Source organism: Lissotriton vulgaris, chromosome 9, assembly GCF_964263255.1.
Source record: "Lissotriton vulgaris chromosome 9, aLisVul1.2, whole genome shotgun sequence".
NCBI lineage: Eukaryota > Metazoa > Chordata > Amphibia > Caudata > Salamandridae > Lissotriton > Lissotriton vulgaris.
In genome coordinates, this window is record NC_141697.1 from 458,669,402 (window position 1) to 458,689,664 (window position 20,263).

At 45.7% G+C, this 20,263-nt stretch overlaps 1 protein-coding gene across 2 annotated transcripts in view; it reads left to right on the top strand.

Annotated features, from left to right (window-relative positions):
* Nucleotides 1-20,263, top strand: part of CEP170B (centrosomal protein 170B) — a 415,026-nt gene that overhangs the window by 264,392 nt on the left and 130,371 nt on the right. For both annotated transcript variants that reach the window (XM_086937908.1, XM_086937909.1), the window contains exon 7: nucleotides 15,985-16,089. In XM_086937908.1, the coding sequence (XP_086794034.1) occupies nucleotides 15,985-16,089 (105 nt within the window). The remainder of the gene's footprint in view (nucleotides 1-15,984; nucleotides 16,090-20,263) is intronic.

Here is a 20,263-nt window from a genome sequence, read left to right on the forward strand (position 1 = left end):
AAGTTCAGGAGGGTACGCACGGGAGGCCGACACTTTTCAGTAAAAGCATCCACACGCTGGAATTCGCTCCCCTGCTCTGTGCGGCTGGAACCCTGCTACTTACGCTTCCGCAAACAGCTTAAAACTTTGCTTTTTCCCAAATAAGCTCCTCCTCTCTCTTGGCCTTCTCAAGCTCTGACAGCGCTGGGATGCCTCCGGGTCACCAGGCGCTTTATAAATCGTTAAATAAATAAATAATAAATAAATAAACTAATCTTCAGACACATATAAAGAATTACAACCCTGCTACAACTGCAGTAACTGCAACAATACCATCAAAGGCAATATCCTACATCATCCCATGAAGGGTCATCCCATCAAACTCAGGGTGAATGCTACTTGTAATACCAACAATGTTATCGATCTACTCAAGTGTCCTTGTGGCCTTTATGTCGGCCACACAGAACGCAAAATCAGGACAAGAATTCTTGAACACAAGAGCAACATTCGGACCAGTAATATGAAATCCACAGTTGTGGCACATTTAGTAGAAAACAGACATAATGTTGCACAGCTGAAATTCACTGTACTAGAAAACGTGCAACCCACAGAGACTATGAACATGAAGGACAAACTGCTCCAAAGAGAGAACTTTTGGATCAGATACTTATGCACGATGCAACCCACAGGGTTAAATGACAGAATGGAATTTCTTTGTTACTTGTGATTATCAACATTCTTTATTTATGTGATTTTTATCGCCCCCACGTTGTTTTGCACCTTTTCAGCATGACTATACTGTTCATATACACGTTGCATCCTGCAATGTGTAAACCGTTTCTTTATAATCACTGTTCACCACTACAATATGGCCGCCACTTATCTCTGCACCTTTAGTCCTCTATTTATCTTGATCACCCGGCAACCGATCGCGTTTTGCCTGTAACTTCACTCTAACACCATTCAGATGCATGTTTACCTACTCGCAAATAGCAGCTCGACGCCGCATCTCGAAATACTTCCAGTAAGTACTAATCCTATCAACCTTCGAAACGCATCCAGTAAATACTAATCCCACTAACCCACCCTCACTATTTGATACCACACCACGCCACCACACGATGCATGTCGGTGTTTTTCACCGCTTATCCCATATTAACCACACTCTTTACCACTTTTAGCTTCGCATGACACGCGTTCAACACCGTATTTATCAACCGTCCATATTTTTTATTTTTCAGCACCGCACTTTATTATGTTTTACTTTCACCAACTAGACACACGCTTGTCACTGATCCTCTCCCCATAACAGGGGACTCGTTTTTTGTCACGCTTAATCGCCACCATTGAGTCACAGTGCTTGTTTTAACAGGTTTCACAACCCTTTGAACACATCGTAAACTTATGAGTACTGTTGATATTATGTAGCTGATAGAGAAACGCTTCGCATTATCAGCCCGAATATTTGTTTTTTCTTGTAGAGACTTCCCCTGAAGAAGGGCTCATGGATAGCCCGAAATGCATAGGGATTCACAACAAAACATTTGCATCGAACTTGGATTGTATAACTCTTGGTATTTGAATACCATTAATGAAATAAAATTAATGAAGGACCAATTTTTTCGTTTGAACTAACTTTATTATACCTATTCGTGGGTATTCTCTACGCTGTGCGCAGGGGGACAATTCCTATCAGCATTTGCATTTTTGTTCTATTCCCTAATGCCCTTTTCACCAGAGAGCGAAGCCCCAGCAGCGAGCGACAACCTTACATTCTTCTCAACCTTTGTTGGTGCGTGTCTTACCCAATTTTCTTCACTTTGGAAAAGTAGTCAGAAGGTTTCTGATCCTTTCCTGGATGATGCACATGTTATAATTGTACTCTTGTAGCTGTAGTCCCCAATGTTCAATGAGAGGAGGCCTCTTGGCCTTTGGATTGAGTTAGCATGTTCTGGTTGGGCCAAACTCCTGCTTGCATACGCCTTCCAGCATACGGGTGTCCACTGTGCTGTGCAAGGATAGCACCTAACCCAACTGGGCGACCATCCATAACAACCTCTGTATAAAGTTCCAGATTGAAATACGCCATTTCAGTTGCATTCTGAATAGCTTGTTTGATTTTCTTAAATGTTCTCACATTCATGTGACCATTGAAATGAAACCTTCTTTTTCGCTAACTCTCTCAATGTACCACTTACGGTGGCAAAGTCTCGTAATTATCTAGAACTGTAGCTGGTTATGCGAATAAATGAACGCACCATTAAAACATCTTGTGGGGGATCAGCATTTGACAACACTTCTATTTTAGCAGGATCAGGTGTTGTACCCCTATCAGAAAAATATGGCCAAAGAATTTTTACTTTGTCTTATGGAGCTCACATTTATTTGCATTCGGAGTCAAACCTGCATCAGACAGTAAAGGACCTTCTTGTGTCAGAGCCTTATCATGCTCTTTTTGAGTAGCTCCGAATACCAATATGTCTTCACTATAAATATTATTGAACGTATTCATGACTGGCTGCATGATACGTCAAATGATATCTTGAAAAAGTTGTGCAGCTGACATTGAACCAAAGCTTAGCATATTAAGGCAAAACAGACCAACATGCGTAGAAACGGTTGATATTACCTGCAGTTTTCTCCGAGTTCCAACTGATGATAACCTTTAAATCAATGTGGGAGAAAGCCATTGCACAATTTAATTGTGTTATCAGTAATGTGTGAACCTGGATGTCGTTCTTGTTCAATTGCCTTGTTTGTCTGACGCATATCAAGGCATATGCCTACCGCTCCTTCACTGTCCTTTTTGGGTACTACTACAAAGGGAGAAACACATGGTGTCTTGTAAATTAAATGCAATTCGCCTCTGTCTTTGAGCAACAGGACAGATGTCCTCAATAATATGCACGTTTACTTTCATAGTGTTAAGTTTCCCCAAGCCTTGAAGCAACTAAGGGAATTGACTTACTATTTAATGGTGAGCATTTATGTTGTAGTTCATGGAAATCAGTCCCATGCCAGCAGTTGTCCTGAAGCTGAGTAGACCGCTCTTGACGCTGTCCCTTGAAGCACATAGATGAATGATTGCACCTTCATTTTCTTGAGTTTCGTTGTCGTTACAAATGAACCTTGACTTTTTTCAGGGGGTTGCTGCAGCCCATGTATACACTTGGGTTTTGGACCGCATAAGTTGTGGTGAAGGATGCAATTCATTATATTTCTCCCCCAGGCATAATGTTTATCGATGCATCATTGTTGATGATGTAAGATATCGAACAGCCATTCATTTTCAGTGTAATTTTCAGAAAATGTTTGAATAACTTTGGTGCTTTGGTATGTCAACTGTTCTTTCACTGACATTTTTCTTCACATGCAGCCAGTCCAACATGCGCACGCTTTTCTGAAATAAACATTGACATGGCACAACCATCTTCTTCACTTATAATCGATACTGGTATGGATGAACTGTTTGATGATTTAGATGACAATCGACTTCGTAAAATGTCGATTTGTCGTACCTATCTTCAACGCTAGGGCTTGTTGAAGCACTTCAAACAATGCTTCTGGAACGTTCCAGCGGCCTTTTTGTCTTCATACCATGGTGCACTTGTTCCCTTTCAATCAATTAATCAATCAGGGTTGGTAAAGTGCAACTACTCACCCATGAGGGTCTCAAGGTGCTTGGGGGTGGATCTGTTGAGTGCTGGTTTCATCTGAAGAGCCAAGTCCTTGTGCTCCTCTCTGAACTGGGGCATGGTGGGGGCCTGCCGGACATGGAGGGGGCGGTCGTTCCAGGCTTGCCTGTGAGGAAGAAGTACTTTTCTCCCCTTCTGGTCTTGTAGATGCGTGGACAGAGGCTAGAGCGAAGTCGGCTGATCCGAGGAGTCTTTTGGGTGCGTGGAAGGAGAGGCGGTGTTGTGAAGGGCCTTGTATGCGTGGACAAGGAGTTTAAAGGTTATTCTGCTTTCAACTGGGAGCCAGTGGAGATCACGGAGGTGTTGGGTGATGTTACTGCGATGGGCAATGTTGTGGATCAGTCTGGCTGAGGCATTCGGGACTGTCAGGAGTTTGGGAAGAAGTTTATGGGAAGAAGTTTATGGTCGATTCCTGCATAGAGGGCGTTGCCGAAGTTCAGTCTACTGCTGATGAGAGCGTGCGTGACCGTTTTTCTGGATTCGGATGGGGTCCATCTGAACATCTTTCGAAGCATGTGGAGGGTGTTGATGCAGGTTGAAGAAACGGTGTTGATCTGGTGGTTCATTGTGAAGGACAACTAGTATGATGCAGAGGTTTTGTGTGTGGTCCGTCGCTGTGGGGATTTCCGAGGGTAGGGGGCCCCCAGGAGTCGTCCCATGTAGAGGGGGTGGAGCCCAGGAGGAAGACTTATGTTTTCTCTGTATTGAGTTTCAGGCAGCTGTTCTTCATCCAGGTGGCGACAGCTTTCATCCCTTCTTGGAAGTTGTGTTTGGTGATGTTGGGTTCGTTGGAGACGGAGAGGATGAGCCGGGTGTTGTCTGCGTAGGAGACTATGCTCAGCCCGTGGTTCCTGACTATGGTTGCGAGGGGGGCCATGTAGAAGTTGAAGAGGTTGGGACTGAGGAAGGAGCCCTGGGGTACTTCACAGTTGGTCTCTGTCGGTTCCAAGATGTAGTGCGGGAGTCTCACCTGCTTGAGATCTGCTGCTGATGAATGAGCATATTCCTTGCCGCGGATGCCTGCGTCGTGGGGTCTGGTGGTTAGGGTGCAGTGGGAGACGGTGTTGAAGGTCCAAGAGGATGAGGGCTGCTGTTTCGTCCTGGTGGAGGAGGGTGGGGTTGTCATCGGTGGCGGCGCGTAGGGCGATCTCGGTGCTGTGGTTACTGCGTAATCCAGATTGGGAGATTTCCAGGACATTGTTAGCTTCGATTAAGTTTGCTAGCTGGGTGTTGATGGTCTTTTCGATGACATTGGCTGCAAATGGAAGCAAGTAGATGGGCCTAAAGTTTTTGAGGTCCGTTGGGACTGCGGTTGTTTTTTTCCACAAGGGTGTTGACTTTGGCGTGCTTCCAGTCGTCTGGAAAGGTGGCGGTCTCGAAAGAGTAGTTGTTTGTCTGACGTAGTTCGATTGTGATGGCATCTCTGTGGAAGATGTGATGTTGGCAGAGGTCTGAGGGCCCTCCGGAGTGGATGCTTTACATGGGCGTCAAGGTGTTTTCTGTAGTGAGTGGGGTCCATTGCAGCACAGTCTGTTGGGTGGTGTTACATGGAGGCGGAGCTGGAGCAGTGTGGAGGTCTTGGTTTTCATCGATCATCTTAATCTTGTGCTGGAAGAAGGTGCTGAGTCTGTTGCAGAGGTCTTGGGAGGGTGGGACGTTTGTTGTTTCTCTGCAGGGTTTGGCGAATTCCTTGATGATGGAGAAGAGTTATTTGGGATTGTGAGCGTTGGTGAGGATTCTATCTTGGTGGGATCTCTTATTTGTGGATTTGATGAGATGGTGGTGTGCCGTGTTGGCTGCTTTGTAAGTCGCCCGTGTTTCTGGGGTTTTGATGTTCCATGTCTTTTCGAGTCGTTTGCAGGAGCGTCTGTATTCTTGGAAAACAGTGGTGAACCAGCTTGCTTTCTTGATGTGTGTTCCTGTGGCTCTCTTGAGGGGGAGAGGGTGTCGGCGCAGTTTGTGATGCAGCGGTGGAGGTTGTGTGCCGCGGTGTTTTCGTTTGGCTCAGTCAGTCAAAATACTTTATTCGATTTTAGATAAAATCTTAAAAAGACATACATTCCATACATATTAAAATTTTAAAATACATTTACAAAGATTGTTTCAATACAATATGTTCAGTAAAAAACTGTTAAAAGGGAATTTGTGCAAAAAAGGCAAAGTACCACATACTAAATAACAATATGGGCTGCAGGGGGTGGGCGGTCATTAGGGTCATTAGGGACTGTCTATTGTTGCATTACTTGATTTAATGCGTGATGCTGCTACCAAATAATTTACCATACAGAATATAGTGCGAGTGTTACTCATAGACTGGAGGTAAAGAAGAGCTGGTCTTGCTTGTATGAAACCAGCCTCCCTCAAAATTGGTAGCAAATGTTTTTTGCGAGGAACTGAAAATAAAGAGCAAAACATGACGAAATGCATGGTGTCCTGGGTTGAAAAGTTGTCACAAGAATAGGGAGGGGCTGACTCTGGTCTGGCCCAAGACTGATAATTGCCCAAATAATAGTGGATCAGGTTAAATATAAACTTAATTAAGAGGAATCTGTGGAAAGGCCTAGTAACAATGCTGAGGAAGGGCTCAAGTGAGGTGGAGCTTTTTAATATGTAATGAGACCTCACAGAGGGCTTCTGCAATTCCCTTTCCTCGCGGGCTAATCTTGCCAAGGTCATAAACTGCCTCTTAACTGAGGCTGCATTCACGTTCCTGATGCAAGAAGGGGATTCAAAGAGTTTTGGTCTCCCCACTTGGGCAAATGACTTCCTCAGATATTCCAACCAGGGGATCTTTTTGGAGTGATCTAGCGACATGACGTCCTCCATGATTGAATGGTTCAGAGTTAACTCCTTATTGAGCCATGTCCTTCACCAAAAGATCAGCGGTTCCAAGTTGAGTCTGACTGTAACATAATCCATGCCCACCTCCGCATGGATTGAGTTTGTTGGAGTAGATATTGGGACTGACAATAGGGAACGCAAAAACCTATTTTCTGCCCTCTGTATAGGCTCAAGCCATGCATATCCCCAGATATCCGCACCATACATGGCAATTGGGATACATTTGTTACTATATACCTTCAATAAGGCCTCCATCGGCCTCGCCCCCAGTCTTTTTGAGAAGCCCATGAGAGCCGCCGATGACCTTGCCACTGATAGGCTTTTTGCCCTGACCTGTGGGCCCCACGATCCCCTCATCGAAGAGCACCCCTAGGTAGGGGAAAGTCGCCGTTCTTGAGACTACTTCACCCTTACACCTAAAGATTTTTGGTTTTCCTTTGCGTCTATGGGCTCCGGCCACCCTCGTGTGAGATTTGCCTGCATTGACATTCATGTCCAATTTGTCCATAAAGGCACCAAATGCGTGCAACAAACGCTGGAGGCCAATGCCAGTGCGAGCTATGAGGACTGCGTCATCCGCGTATACGAGAGCAGGAATCTTAGCTTCTCCTACATGCGGGACGTCTCCCCCGCCTCCTCCAGGTGACTACCCAGGCCGTTGATATATATATGGTGAACAGTAGGGGGGCTAATATACAGCCCTGCCTTACCCCACACATGGACTTAAACTGGGGACTACATCTTCCCTCCCTGGTGACCCTGACCATAGAAAACAAATCCTGATGAAGGGAAGCCATGAACCTGACTAAAGCCCCATCTATCCCAATCCTCAACAGTGTAGCCCACAACTTGGACCTTTTCACCAAGTCGAAGGCTGAGGAGAGGTCCATAAACGCCAGGAATAAAGACCCTTCCTTAGCCACTGTGTACTTGGCGATCAGAAGGTACAAATTTGAGCACTGCTCCATTGTTCCCCTCTTCTCCCTAAACCCATATTGGATATTGGCCAACCCACCGCAGTTCTCAATGCTCTCCCTCAACTTGACTAATAGGACTCTGCCTAGGATCTTAATGGCAGAGTCCAGGAGAGATATGGGCCTATAGCACCCAGGGTCGTCCCGATGGCCCTTCTTAAAGATTGGGACGATGATGGAAGTTGCCCAGGTGGTTGGAAAAGAGTTACCATTAGTGACATTGAATACATTTGTCAGGACTCCCGCCCAGAGGCTTGGTGAGTGTTTATAAAAATCTGCCGGCACCACGTCGGGGCCCGGCGCTTTGTTCTTTATGTTGTCATGAATAGCTTTTTCCACCTCGCTCTTGTTAAAACACACAGGGGGCGCCTCAGGGACTGCAGATGGACTCAAAGTGCAGTCCGAGGGTGCACCTCCATATACTGCACTAAAGTGGGTAGTCCTTTTGTCATCCGAAATGACACAATCCATATCTGAATTGGTCGATTCGGAGAAAAAGGGCTGATTAATTATGGCCCAAAATTGTCTACTGTCCCTCAAGACGTCCAAGCTGAGTAAATTTTCCCAGGCTGTATTCTTTTTTTTTTTTGTTTGTGAAAACTTTAATTGAACATTCTCAACCAGATACAAACACGGGCCTACAACCCCCAGGGCTGGCCGCTAAGCAATTGCAACACAGTACTACAGTGAAAACTTCAGATCCAGCCTCCCGGGGGCATAATCGTTACTCCCACAGTACTTACTGGTTGGAAGACCTACCAAATTGGAAACCGGATACAAAAGGTTTCATTTTATAATATAAGATAGAAGGATCAGGTGCCATACAATATCTCCAGCTACGAAGTGGGGGCGAGCGAAATAGCAATGTGTCCATAGGTAATCCATTTACATGTAGAGCAGTGGCGTTTAAGCAAACGACACCCAGGATAAACAAGCATACTATTACGATTCGCGCCCGCAATTATGCCTGCCCCTTGGCCCTGAAACATCACGAGAGTTGAGGCACAGATGTGAAAACAGAGATGGACCCAACCAGGAACCCACTACACTGACCTGGAAAAGGGGAAAAGAAAAGGCCTAGGAAAGAGAAGAAGAGAAAAAGGCCTTAGAAACAAAGAAAAAACAAAACTCCCATCCCCCACCCCCCCCCACCCTGCACCCCTGCAGATGACTACGGCCTACCCCCCTAGCAGCGTGCCTGTCGCCCAAAAACCGAAACCCGAAATATAGAAGAAACAGAGAAAAAAGGAGAAAAAAGTAAACCCCACCCGAAGAGGGGAAATGGAGGAGGGCTTTATACAACGCACTCCCGGTCTCCCGCCCCCGACCTAACCAACCCCGCCCCGGACTCGGTTAAGTCAATAAAACAATCCCGTTAACCATAATACTACAGTGAACCACCCAGAAAACAGTCTCAGCCTTGGCCCCGTCGATAAAATTTGCTAAGTCCGTAAGGGGAAGAAAGCCCCGTCCTCAAAATGTCGAATAGTACACAGAAATTGGTAGAACAGGGGTCCACAGATGAAAAAAGGACTGCAGGTCCCAAGGAAGTCGGCTGGTACCAACGATGCCCCTCCCCGTCTCCGAAGCCAGTCTTCATCCCATCCGCCATCTTGATAGACCGACTGGGGAGGGAGGTCGACACAGTCCAAAACAGTTCACAGTCCCAATTAAAAGGAACCAAAGTGGGGGTAGCATTCAAGTGTTCCGACAGTTGCAAAACCGGGGATCCCAACGGATTATTTGAATCACAAAGCACAGTATTTTCGGGTATTTCCACTGCGATAGGGGCAAATACAGCTTCCAGCGCCGGGGCTAAGTACGCCACCTGGGCGTCAATCGAAAAGCGAGCTGGCCGCCGGGTCTCGGGCGTCAAGTCAGGATCCGGTCTCAATCCTTTGATTCCATCCGCCGCCCACAACAGACTGCAGGTCTGAGCTTTAACCGTCTCCTGAAGTGTCACAAGGTCCTCTAGCACCGTCCGCAATGACGGGCCACTTTGAGCCTGCTCCGTCAGCCCCCATTTTCCTTCGGGCATGGTGGTCCCCACGGAGAGGCGCCTTCTCCGGGGCAAGATTAGGCGGAGCAGGTATTAGCCATGAGGGACAAACTGTTAGCGTGCAGTAGTGCGTAGCGAGATTCCAACCCAAGGGACACCGGCGGTATGAATGCCGGACCCCCGGACCGGGACCCCCGCAACCCAGCACCGTGCGTCCTCGTCACCTCACCTCCTATAGAGCACCAGGCAGCAGACGGTAGCAAAGCAATTCCGAAATTTCGAATGTTCCAAAGACCGGACCCAACCGCTTCCAGCAGTCCGTTGTTGTTCAACTCGGACCCGGCAAGGCCAGCACTCGAGACCCCGGCTTCTCGGCTGGGTTAGGCCTCGAATCAATCCTCGATGTTACTTCTCTTCACGATGTCGGAGAAACTCCGGGAGCACCTCATTGAAGTGCGAATCGGGTCACACACACGGATCCGGGGCAGGAAATCAGGATAGGTGGCAGGATATTAGAGCGTAGGACGGAGGTCAGCGAAGCCGGGAGACTATGCGGCCATCTTGGTTGGTGTCGTGGCTCCTCCCCCAGGCTGTATTCTTAATTTCCTCTTTCCTGGTTTTAAGGGCGGACTTGTATTGCTTCCTTAGGGAGGCTATGTTCCTCTTATCCCTCGGTTTATGCTTGAGTGCTAGCATCAAGGCTCTGTGTGCTTTGGAGCAATTTGAGTCAAACCAGCGGCGGTGATTAATAACTCCCCGCCTTGTACTGGCCGTTAGGTCGGACGAGATTTGGCTACATATTGCTTCAAAAGCCCCCCTTATTTCATAATCTGGGGCCGTATTATTTTGACAGACCTCTATGTATCCATCAATTTTGGGTAAAATTTCCGCATAAAAAGTGTCGGGCACCACATTCACCCACTTAAGCCTTCTCCCCTGATCCACCGGACGTAATGTGGGCCTTCCCTCCAGGGGGCGTGGCTTAGGCCCCATGTACTGCCCCCAGGCCACTCAAGTACTACGGGGTTATGATCACTATGTACAGAGACCATTGTTCTGTACGAAATTACCCTGTTCAGGATCCCTGGAGTCATAAATATATAATCGATGATGGACCCTGGGATGGAGCCTTTGTAAGTAATAGTTCTGGGTTTTCCTTCAGGGAGTTTGGTTCGTAAAAATTGTAATTGGCCAGCAGATCTTCTAACTCTTCTCCAAATATGGAGTGCTCAAAGTGTGGGCCTTCTAACCCTGCACACCCCTCGTTGTTGCCTATACCACACAGATCTTTACATGGATGGATATTAAAGTCCCTCATAAGGATAAATTCATGATTAAAACATTTGTTTTGACTGACAGAGGATAGGAAGGATTCTAGAATGGCTAATATTGTTGCCAGTATCCTTATTTCGTGAATTATAAAAATTAATATAAAAAGTGCTCCTGGTAGGGGAAACTGACCTTTCGACTATTAAAATATTTAGGGAAGAGGTATTAACCAGTCTCAAGCACCCTTTAAGGTTTAAGGAAAATAGGAATATGAGGCTTCCCATGGCTCTACCCGCTCTGCTTGGGGAGGCGGCAATGACAAAACTGGTAAAGCCATCCATCCAAAAACTGTCAATGACTTCGTACCTTGAGACCAGGCCCACCCAAACCTCATCCGTTTTTTTAGTTCTAATACCGGCCACATTCCAACAAAGGAGTTTACACATCATATCCTCCTCTCGGTCGAGGGGTCCTTCTGGAGGAGGCTGCGCATGGGCTAATGGTCAATCAATACCCTCCATGCCTGACAGGGGGGCAAAGCGGTTGCTGGTGACTAGCCCACTACCCGCTGCTGCACCATCAGCCGCCTGGATGTGGGATGACAATGAAGCAACCTCTGCCCTTTGAACACGAGTTTGGGGGAAAACCCCAATGCTGCCCCCCCTCAGGGTATGTTTTAAAATTGGGCCCGTGGCAGGATGGCGGTATCTAACAGTGTCTCTCTCTGGGGGGGATAGAAAAAACCTAAGGGGACAGGTCTCACATGGTCCATTGACACATGTCACATGAACCATCCCAAAAGAGTTTGTCTGCCAGGTCAGCCCTGTTGAAGTTTATAACCACGCAGTCCCCCTGGATGGTCTTTGGTTGTTTTCCAACCCATCCCACCCTCCTTGCAAAAATAAGCGAGCCTGAAATATCCTCCCCGCTGCATGTATCAGCACACCAGATCTTAGCTTTAGTTAAAAGGTCAGTAGTGGATTCCCGCTCGCCCTCTTTGAGCGGTGGTACCCCTATGAACTACAACCAATGGGGCAGCCGCCGGTGGCAAGCTTAGGTTTAATTTGCACGGTAGTGATTTCCTACTCGAAGATGTGGTTGGTTGCGTCGGTGGGTGAGAAAGTTTTGCGCCCGCAAAGTTGGATATATTTCCTTCCAGACTTACAGGAGGACACTGCCCGGCAGGAATTGTACCGACACCCCTCTGTGGCAGAGCTGTAGGGCAAATGCTTGCCCCTTCTATATTGACAGGACCCTGAGTCACTATGCCCCTCTTAGACTACTCTGCACGCAGAGGAAAGGCGTTAACTATTTTGTCCAACAATGAGCATTTCTTGAGAAGGCCGGACAAGCATGTGTTCAACGTGTCGACGATAACTTTTTCAATCCCAATTAGGAGTAGCTATATTCTGGCAACAAAAAGGGCCTCCAGTTGATCGCCAAGTGGGTCAAGGGATGTGGTAGGTGAACATACAACGTTGGTTTTTTAGCCCTTTTCTGCTTCGATGGTTGAGGGGCCGGCTGAAACCACTGCACCGGGTCAACAGTAGGAGTATTGGAGTTGATCAGTGTGGCCGGGGAGGTAGGGTTGGTAATAAGTCACCACAGGTTCCAGGGGTATGGGGGGGTCTTTGCTCGGTGTGCCCTGCATGCTAGTGCGTAGTGCCTCAAATGTGGGTGTATCGACCAAGCAAGGGACTGACAAACCCAGTTCTAGTTCGGCATTGGCAATCTCTTTAGTAAGAGCCCCCACAGCAGAAGATAAGAAAGACTTGATTGATTTTGAGTGTCTAGACACTTCAGCGTTTTTCCCCTCCTCATCGCAATTAGGAGCTTTCTTTCGCTTACCCATTTGTGGTAGATGTTAGGGGGCCGGCCCCGCCCCGCCTCCTTCTGCCTCGGACTGCCAAAGACTGTCCCGCCCTTGTCCCGGGCTTCGCCCGGCGCCGTCCGCGCGCGTCCCGCAGGGCGGGAGGCGTTCCGCTGATTTCAAGCGCCTCCGGGCGCAGCGATAGCGTCACTGGTGCGCTGTGGTCCCGGGGCACCTGGGTAATGTAGTTCCCGGCCCTCTGATGTGCCAAAAAGACTAGCCGTTGTCCTCACAGCAGGAACAGGCGATGGTCTGCGGGGCCGCCAGGAGCAGCAGCAAGATTGCGGGTCACGTCTTCCTCTGAGGCAGGTCTCCCACTGAGCGCTCGGTGCCCCGCTGATTTCAAGTGCCTCCGGGCGCAGCGATAGCGTCACTGGTGCGCCGTGGTCCCGGGGCACCTGGGTAATGTAGTTCCTGGCCCTCTGATGTGCCAAAAAGACTAGCCGTTGCCCTCACAGAGAAGAATAACTTCTCATTCATTAAACTAATTGAACTTAGTGTTTGAGTGTGTCAAGTCTGCCTACAAATTCATTGATGGTTTTGCCAACTTTGTCATTCTTGACTGAAAATGTATCTTTTGTTGGGTATTGGATTTAATTTGAGATTCAAGGTTTCTTTAATCTGACGGTATGTGATTTCTTCATCAGTTTGTGGCTTTTTCTTTGACTTCATTTACGCCATCACCACCAAGATTTTTGAGGTATTTGATAATCTTTTTGGTATCGGTCTTCAAGTGCATCTATGAAATCCTGAAATGCCTCTATTCACATAGTCCATCGGTCGCTAATATTTAGCTTTTTGGCTGTATCGAATGATGGTGGTTTAAAGACAGCAACAGCGTTGTAGATCAGTTTGGAACTTAATGAGGTGAGACGTGGTGGCCTTTCGATCACTAGTTCTAGCTCTTTCTCTCTCAGACCTTGTGACATACTGGCCTCTGGATCATCCCCGTTGTTAACCGGAAACATGATTTTCTTCTCAGTCTTCATCGGCACAAGCTGCCACTATTCTGAACCCGTCCCTGATTTTCACTTTTCAGAGAATTGTGGAGTTCTGACCCCCAATCATCTGCTTTGTTGGCTTGTCTCTTAAGGTATGGATGGCCCATTAAGCAGAACCCCAGGTACTTCTCCTCGGGCTACTGTGCCCAGTGCTGCGGTATGAAGATATTCTTTAAGTACTTCTGATAAGCAGACAGCCATTTCTTGCATCTAAGTTGCTTAGCTTCTGGCATCTCTAAGCATTTGGTCACACCTGGTTGATCTCTGCCTTGCAGCACTTATAATAACAGCGTCATCATGCGCTATGCTATCACTTTGTCCTTTTCGACACCAGGTTAATCTCTGCTTGGCAGCACTTGTAATCTCATCATTATCACTGTGTACTAGGTCTGGCTCTATGTTGCGTAGTAGCGCAGTAATTTATGTATGGCCTGACCAACAGGTTTTCAACCAACGACGTGTACATTTTCTGTAAATGCTTTAATTTTCAACTGCTTCACAATGGCTGGAACTGCGCTTTGATTCCACATGCTTTCAGCAGTGATTCTGTACTTCCAACAACGTGGCATGTATGAACAGTTCGCCTGGACGATGGCAAACAGATCACTGTCAATCTTCTGGTTACTTATTCCGTATCTTCTCGCCATTTGTAGCACCTTCCCAGCCGGGGTACTTTTAAATGACTTTGTCACACATGGAGCTTTGTATCACAAGTCCTTATTCGTCTTCATGTAACTAAAAACTCAATATTCGAAAACATTTGCTACAGTAAACTATAATCCATTACATCCGAGCTCTGCCGAGATCATTAAGGGCCATTAAGGTTCAGTCTTTGTTTACTCGCAAGATACTACACTTAGCAAAGTGGAATGGCTGTGGTTTTTAATATGCCCTTTCCAACAGACGTTGCAGTCTGCAGTAGGACGATTTGGAGTTGTAGGTTTAATGAGATTTGTTTTTATATAAGGAATTACATTATCTCACCTTAATTGTACATTATAATTATATTGCAACCAAGTCATTCTAAGACACAGAAGTCAAGGGAATTAATGGTATCCTTGTAATGCCCAGATACTTATTGTATTCCCTACGTTACATGCAGCATCCTCTCCTCCATCTTACTTTCATAGTATCTATTTGTAACTCTTTCGTTGGATGAAAAAAGGTGGCTGGTCCTTTAACACAGGTGTCGGCTGAGAAGCGGCCCCAATAAGCATTGACGCAAAGCGTCTCCTGTGTAAATAGTACATGTGAATTAGCATCCTATTTTTACAGATTCATAAATTGGGTCACGCTGGAGAAAACATAAACACAATCAGCAGGATATTTTATTTATCCATTTATAAAGCACCTATGTCCAGAGCCACTAGGAATAACCAAACATATTCAGGTAATGCTAATAGTAAGTTTCAATATATTGGTCATTCTGTGGGAATGAACTAATGACTTAGGTGCTGGAACACCAAAGATAAACAACAGTAGCCACCTGCCACTTAATCGGTGTGCCACACAAGGGACTTCAGGTGACATTTTGGTGCAGCACTAGCATTTGACAGGCAGGAGGAGACGGTTACTGCATTTTCCTCCATCCCATGAATGACAGACGTAGAGGACACCATAATGCCCTGGCTCAGTGTCTTTTGTTTTTATCTTTGCAAGAGCCTGGCCGTCTTAACACTTTCTCATATTTTACCTTATTTCTTGCATGCTACTGTTCCACCTAACTATTCTTCACACATATTTATTATTCTCACTGTCCCCTTTCCAAAATACCTTCCTTTTATTTTATCTCTCCAGCGCCTCTTCTCATTTGCAACTTGCATTTCTGTGATATTACCTGCCCCACTACTTAGCCTGCCCAGAATCACCCCTTGTTTGGTGGAATCTTCAGAGGGAAAGCAAACAATTCACTCAGAAAACGCAGCTTGAGAGCAACCGCTTTTGTTTTCATGCAAAAAAGACTTTTTATATAGACAGGTGAATTGCACATTATACACACATTGCATCTGGTGTCTTCCATACATTCCAACTTCTTAATGTTAAAGATAACTATTGCAATACATTTTCCTAGGCAGCTTTGATGTAGTTTTTGATGGTTGTACATTTATTTGCCCACATTGAATTTATCTGTATAACATATATTAATATTCGGAATCCCTCAAAAGTAAATAGACGTCTTCTCCAAAATCACCCATGCCTTTGGAACCTAAATTAATGTTCCTTAAGAGATTTTTTGGATTCTGGTTACTGATTTACTGCTCTCTTGTTTTTGTGCGTCATGTCACATATGCAACTTAGATCCATCAACAAATTAATGGGTAAATAATCTTCATTTTTAAATATTTGTTTTCACTAGAGGCAACCATTTACCGCACTCCCCTTTATGGCCAGCCCTCCTGGTGGGGAGATGATGATGCAAATAACAAGCATGAAGGCAGAAGGCAAGAAGAACCCTTTTCAGGTAAGATGTCCTTACTATGCACAATACCTTTTTACATTAGTTCTCAGTTTTTAATATGACATTACTGCCTTAGTCTTTTAACTTTATTTTATTTGTCCTCTGCGCTATGGTTACTGGAAAAAAAGGAATTGTTTAGCATTTGTAATCTAGACAGTAGAATTAATACTTATAGTATACACACATTTCGCAATCAAGCATGCAAAGAGCCATCTTGCTTGATTAATATCACATGGAACATTCCAAACAATGATTGTCTTGGTGATATCTACTTGTAGTCCTGTCTCTGGAACTAATGAGATCTTCTGCAGAATCCAGATCAGAGTTGTTAGCACCAATCTCTTTCTCATCTTTACCTGAGAGACTTATACTTTGATCTTTAATCATTTCAAGTACACTACACAGGTGACATACTTTCTGATCAAATTCGACTAACTCTCTAGATGAATTGGATGGTTGGGCTGACCGCAATTTCCTTAAGATTAGGTTTGGAAACAGCAACTTAAAAGGCAATTATTTTAAAGCGGATGTTTGCAGATTCAAAGTAAAAGTAAAAATAAGGAAATCAATACAATAGTATGCTGTCCTGGGGACAGTTTGTTATCAAAACAGTTGTTTAATAAGTTTGTGTAACATGCGTCATAGCTTTAATCACAAACACAGGTTACGTTCTGATGTTCTTACAAGATGTTTGATCAACACAATCGCCCCATACCAGTCCTGAAAGCCATATTTATTTGAGGCTATTAGGTTTTTGTGTCCTCATTATTTACTGGGTATCAAGAAAGAAATGACATGGTAATGAGACAATAGAGGCTATTAGCTTTAAGGAATTCCATTCATTTGGAGATAATTCGACTGCAACACAGGTACTATAAAGGTACCTAATGTTCGAGGCATATGAGCTGCAGATACTACACTTAGCATTAGATCGCCACCTGGTGTTGGGCTCGGATGATTGCATGTTGTTGTCATCTTGGTAGAAGTATTTTGTAGTCACGAGATAGGTGACTCCTCCCTTGGACGATAGTGCGCATGGGCATCGGCTCCATCCTTATATTGTTTTTTCCGCCACTGGGTTCGGAATGGATGAACTTTTTCCGCTCCGGCTAGAAATAGACTTTTCAAGCACTTCAAAGCGCAAAAAACATATTAAAACTTTACCGAACTACCTTCTATTCGACTTACATCGTTTTCGACTCCATCAGCTCGATTCCGGTCGTCGACGCAGGCCGTGGACCTATCCACGCCGTGAGGCCTACACCTCATGGAAAGGATGCCATTCAAGAGATGCAGAGAGTGTGGAGCAAAGTTTCCACACAGTGACCACCACGAGGTCTGCAACCTGTGCTTATCGCCAGACCACGACTAATCCAGCTGTACAGCCTGTACGTCCTTTCGATCCAAGAAAACCATCCGAGATCGGAGGGCCCGTCGACATGACATGCAGAGATCAGCTCCGGAACCGGTGGATATCTTCGACGAGGAGGTTCCGCTCATTCCCAAAGAAGATTCCGATGATCTCCAACTAGTATCAGAGGCAGACGACTCAGATGACTCCATACCATCGGGTCAGCGCATGAGGACTACTGCCTCTGCACCACACACAGCACCCAGATCGAAGGCAAAGGTCAACACTCCGCCTACGGGGCACAGTCTCAACCGAAAAACCACTTTGAAAGCCCCGCCATCAAGCCCGGCTCCAAAGAAAGTAATTAAGCCTTCTGGTAGCTCTGTACCGAGCAAGCCGCATGTGCCGATCCCACCAGCTACCTCGGCACCGAAACCCAAAGAAGTCTCGGCTCTAAAACCGTCGACTTCTAAAGACAAAGGTATGAAGCTAGCGTCCGAAGCCGACGAGACCAGCTGCCACTCCGAAGCCATCGCCTTCAGTACCGAAACAGACAAGGCCTGATTCTGATGCGCCCAAGCCCTTGAAAACCAAAGGACATTGTAACACCTCCTAAGGCTAAAGACAGACAGCAACCTCGTCCGGAACCGAAAACATCGGCGACGAATAAGGTTCCACAAGGGGAAGACCTTTTTCAACCAGATCCTCTGCAAAAGAAGATCTACATTGACCCAAGGACAGGTCATGTATCCACTACACCACACAATAAGAGGAAGGCAAATAAAACACCCATACCTGTAGTACCTGCCAAGAAGAAGGACTCTGCCACATCTCCTATGCACCCATCTTCTCCTATACTTCCTTCTCTTTCATCCCCTGTTCCTCTTAACAATTCACCACAGGTTTCTCCTCCACATTCTCCTATTCTGTCTTCACACTCACCTCAAAATGATGATGAGTATAGTTTAGGGAGAGGGATGGACCCAGATGAGCCTTTCCAATACCCTGTAGGTAATATAGACTGGAAGTACCCAAACCCACAGGATGTGCCAGATATCCCTGACCCACAGTCATATCCATCGAAACCTTCTCCCCCAGAAGATAACATTGGTTTTGGTCACCTGCTGGATAGAGCTGCCATTTACCATGGAGTCACTATGCATTCTGATGAGGCAGAGGAAGATTTTCTCTTAAACACATTTGAACAATCGCAAAGGTCTATTCAAATTCTTCCCATGATTAAAGGGTCATCAAACATGCTCCAGAGATATTTAAAGACACTATATGTACTAGGATCCTAAACCCTAGAATTGAAAAAAATAATGGCCTGCACCTGCAGATCCAGCATACATTAAGGGACAACTACCATTAGATTCACTAGTTGTGTCAAATGCTAGGAAAAGGACAAACTCACAAACGTCAGGTGAGGCCCCCCCACCTGACAAAGAATCCAAAGAAATAGATGCTTCAGGCAAAAGAATAGCTGCGCAAGCTATCAACATATGGCGTATAGCTAACACACAAGCACTCCTTTCAAGATATGATAGGGTTCATTACGATCAGTTAGAGAAACTACTAAAACATCTACCTGACCAATATAAAGAGCAGGCAAACTACCTTAGACAAGAAGGCAAGCTTATTTTTAATGCCTCGATCAAGTGCGCACTCGATGTGGCAGACACTGCATCTAGAGCTGTAAACACTAGTGTCCTACTTAGAAGACATGCTTGGCTACGCATTTCAGGATTTAAACAGGAAGTGCAAACTACCATTTTAAATCAACCTTTTAATAAAAATCAACTGTTTAGACCAGAGGTAGACACAGCACTTGAAAAGATGAAGAAGGATACAGATACTGCCAAATCTATGGGAGCTTTGCAGTCCACAAAAACTAAAAGTTCCTTTCGGCGCTCCTTCTACTGAGGAGGCTCAAAACTGACTGGAGCAGACAATACAACATTCTTCAAATCTAACACACAAACATCCTCTAACAAGGGATATTTTAGAGGAGGATATAGAGGGAACAACAGCAAAGGAAGAGGTCGGAGTAACAACAATAATCAAACCTCTTCCACTACAAAACAATGACTTCCCTCCGCTTTCCCGACAGCATTCCACTCCTGTGGAGGGCAGATTAACACAATTCCTACCTGTCTGGAATTCCATCACAACAGACAAGTGGGTAAGACAAATTATCCAGTATGGCTACTGCCTCGAACTTATAGCAACCCCGCCACACATACCACCCAGGCAGCGTCCAATGTCTGCAGAACACCTTACTCTGCTCGAACAAGAAGTTCTGTCACTTCTTCAAAAGGACTCAATAGAAAAAGTTCCTTTTGAACAGCAAGGAACAGGGGTTTACTCGCTATATTTTCTAATACCCAAGAAGGACCGGACACTAAGACCAATTCTCGACCTCAGGCCCCTCAATCATTACATACAATCAGATCATTTTCATATGATCACTTTACAACAGGTGTTCTCACTGCTGCAACAAGGCGATTTCCTTACAACACTAGATCTAAAGGGCACCTACTTTCACATTCAGATACATCCTGCTCACAGGAAGTATCTAAGGTTTGTACTGGAAAGACAACATTATCAGTTCAAAGTCCTTCCATTCGGAGTGACAACGGCACCAAGAGTATTCACAAAGTGCCTAGCAGTAGGAGAAGCACATCTCAGGAGACAACAAATACATGTCTTCCCTTACCTAGACGATTGGCTCATAAAAGCCAAGTCATTTAATCAGTCTGTCCAACACACACATCCGACAATTCAAACACTGCACGACTTAGGGTTCACAATCAACTACACCAAGTA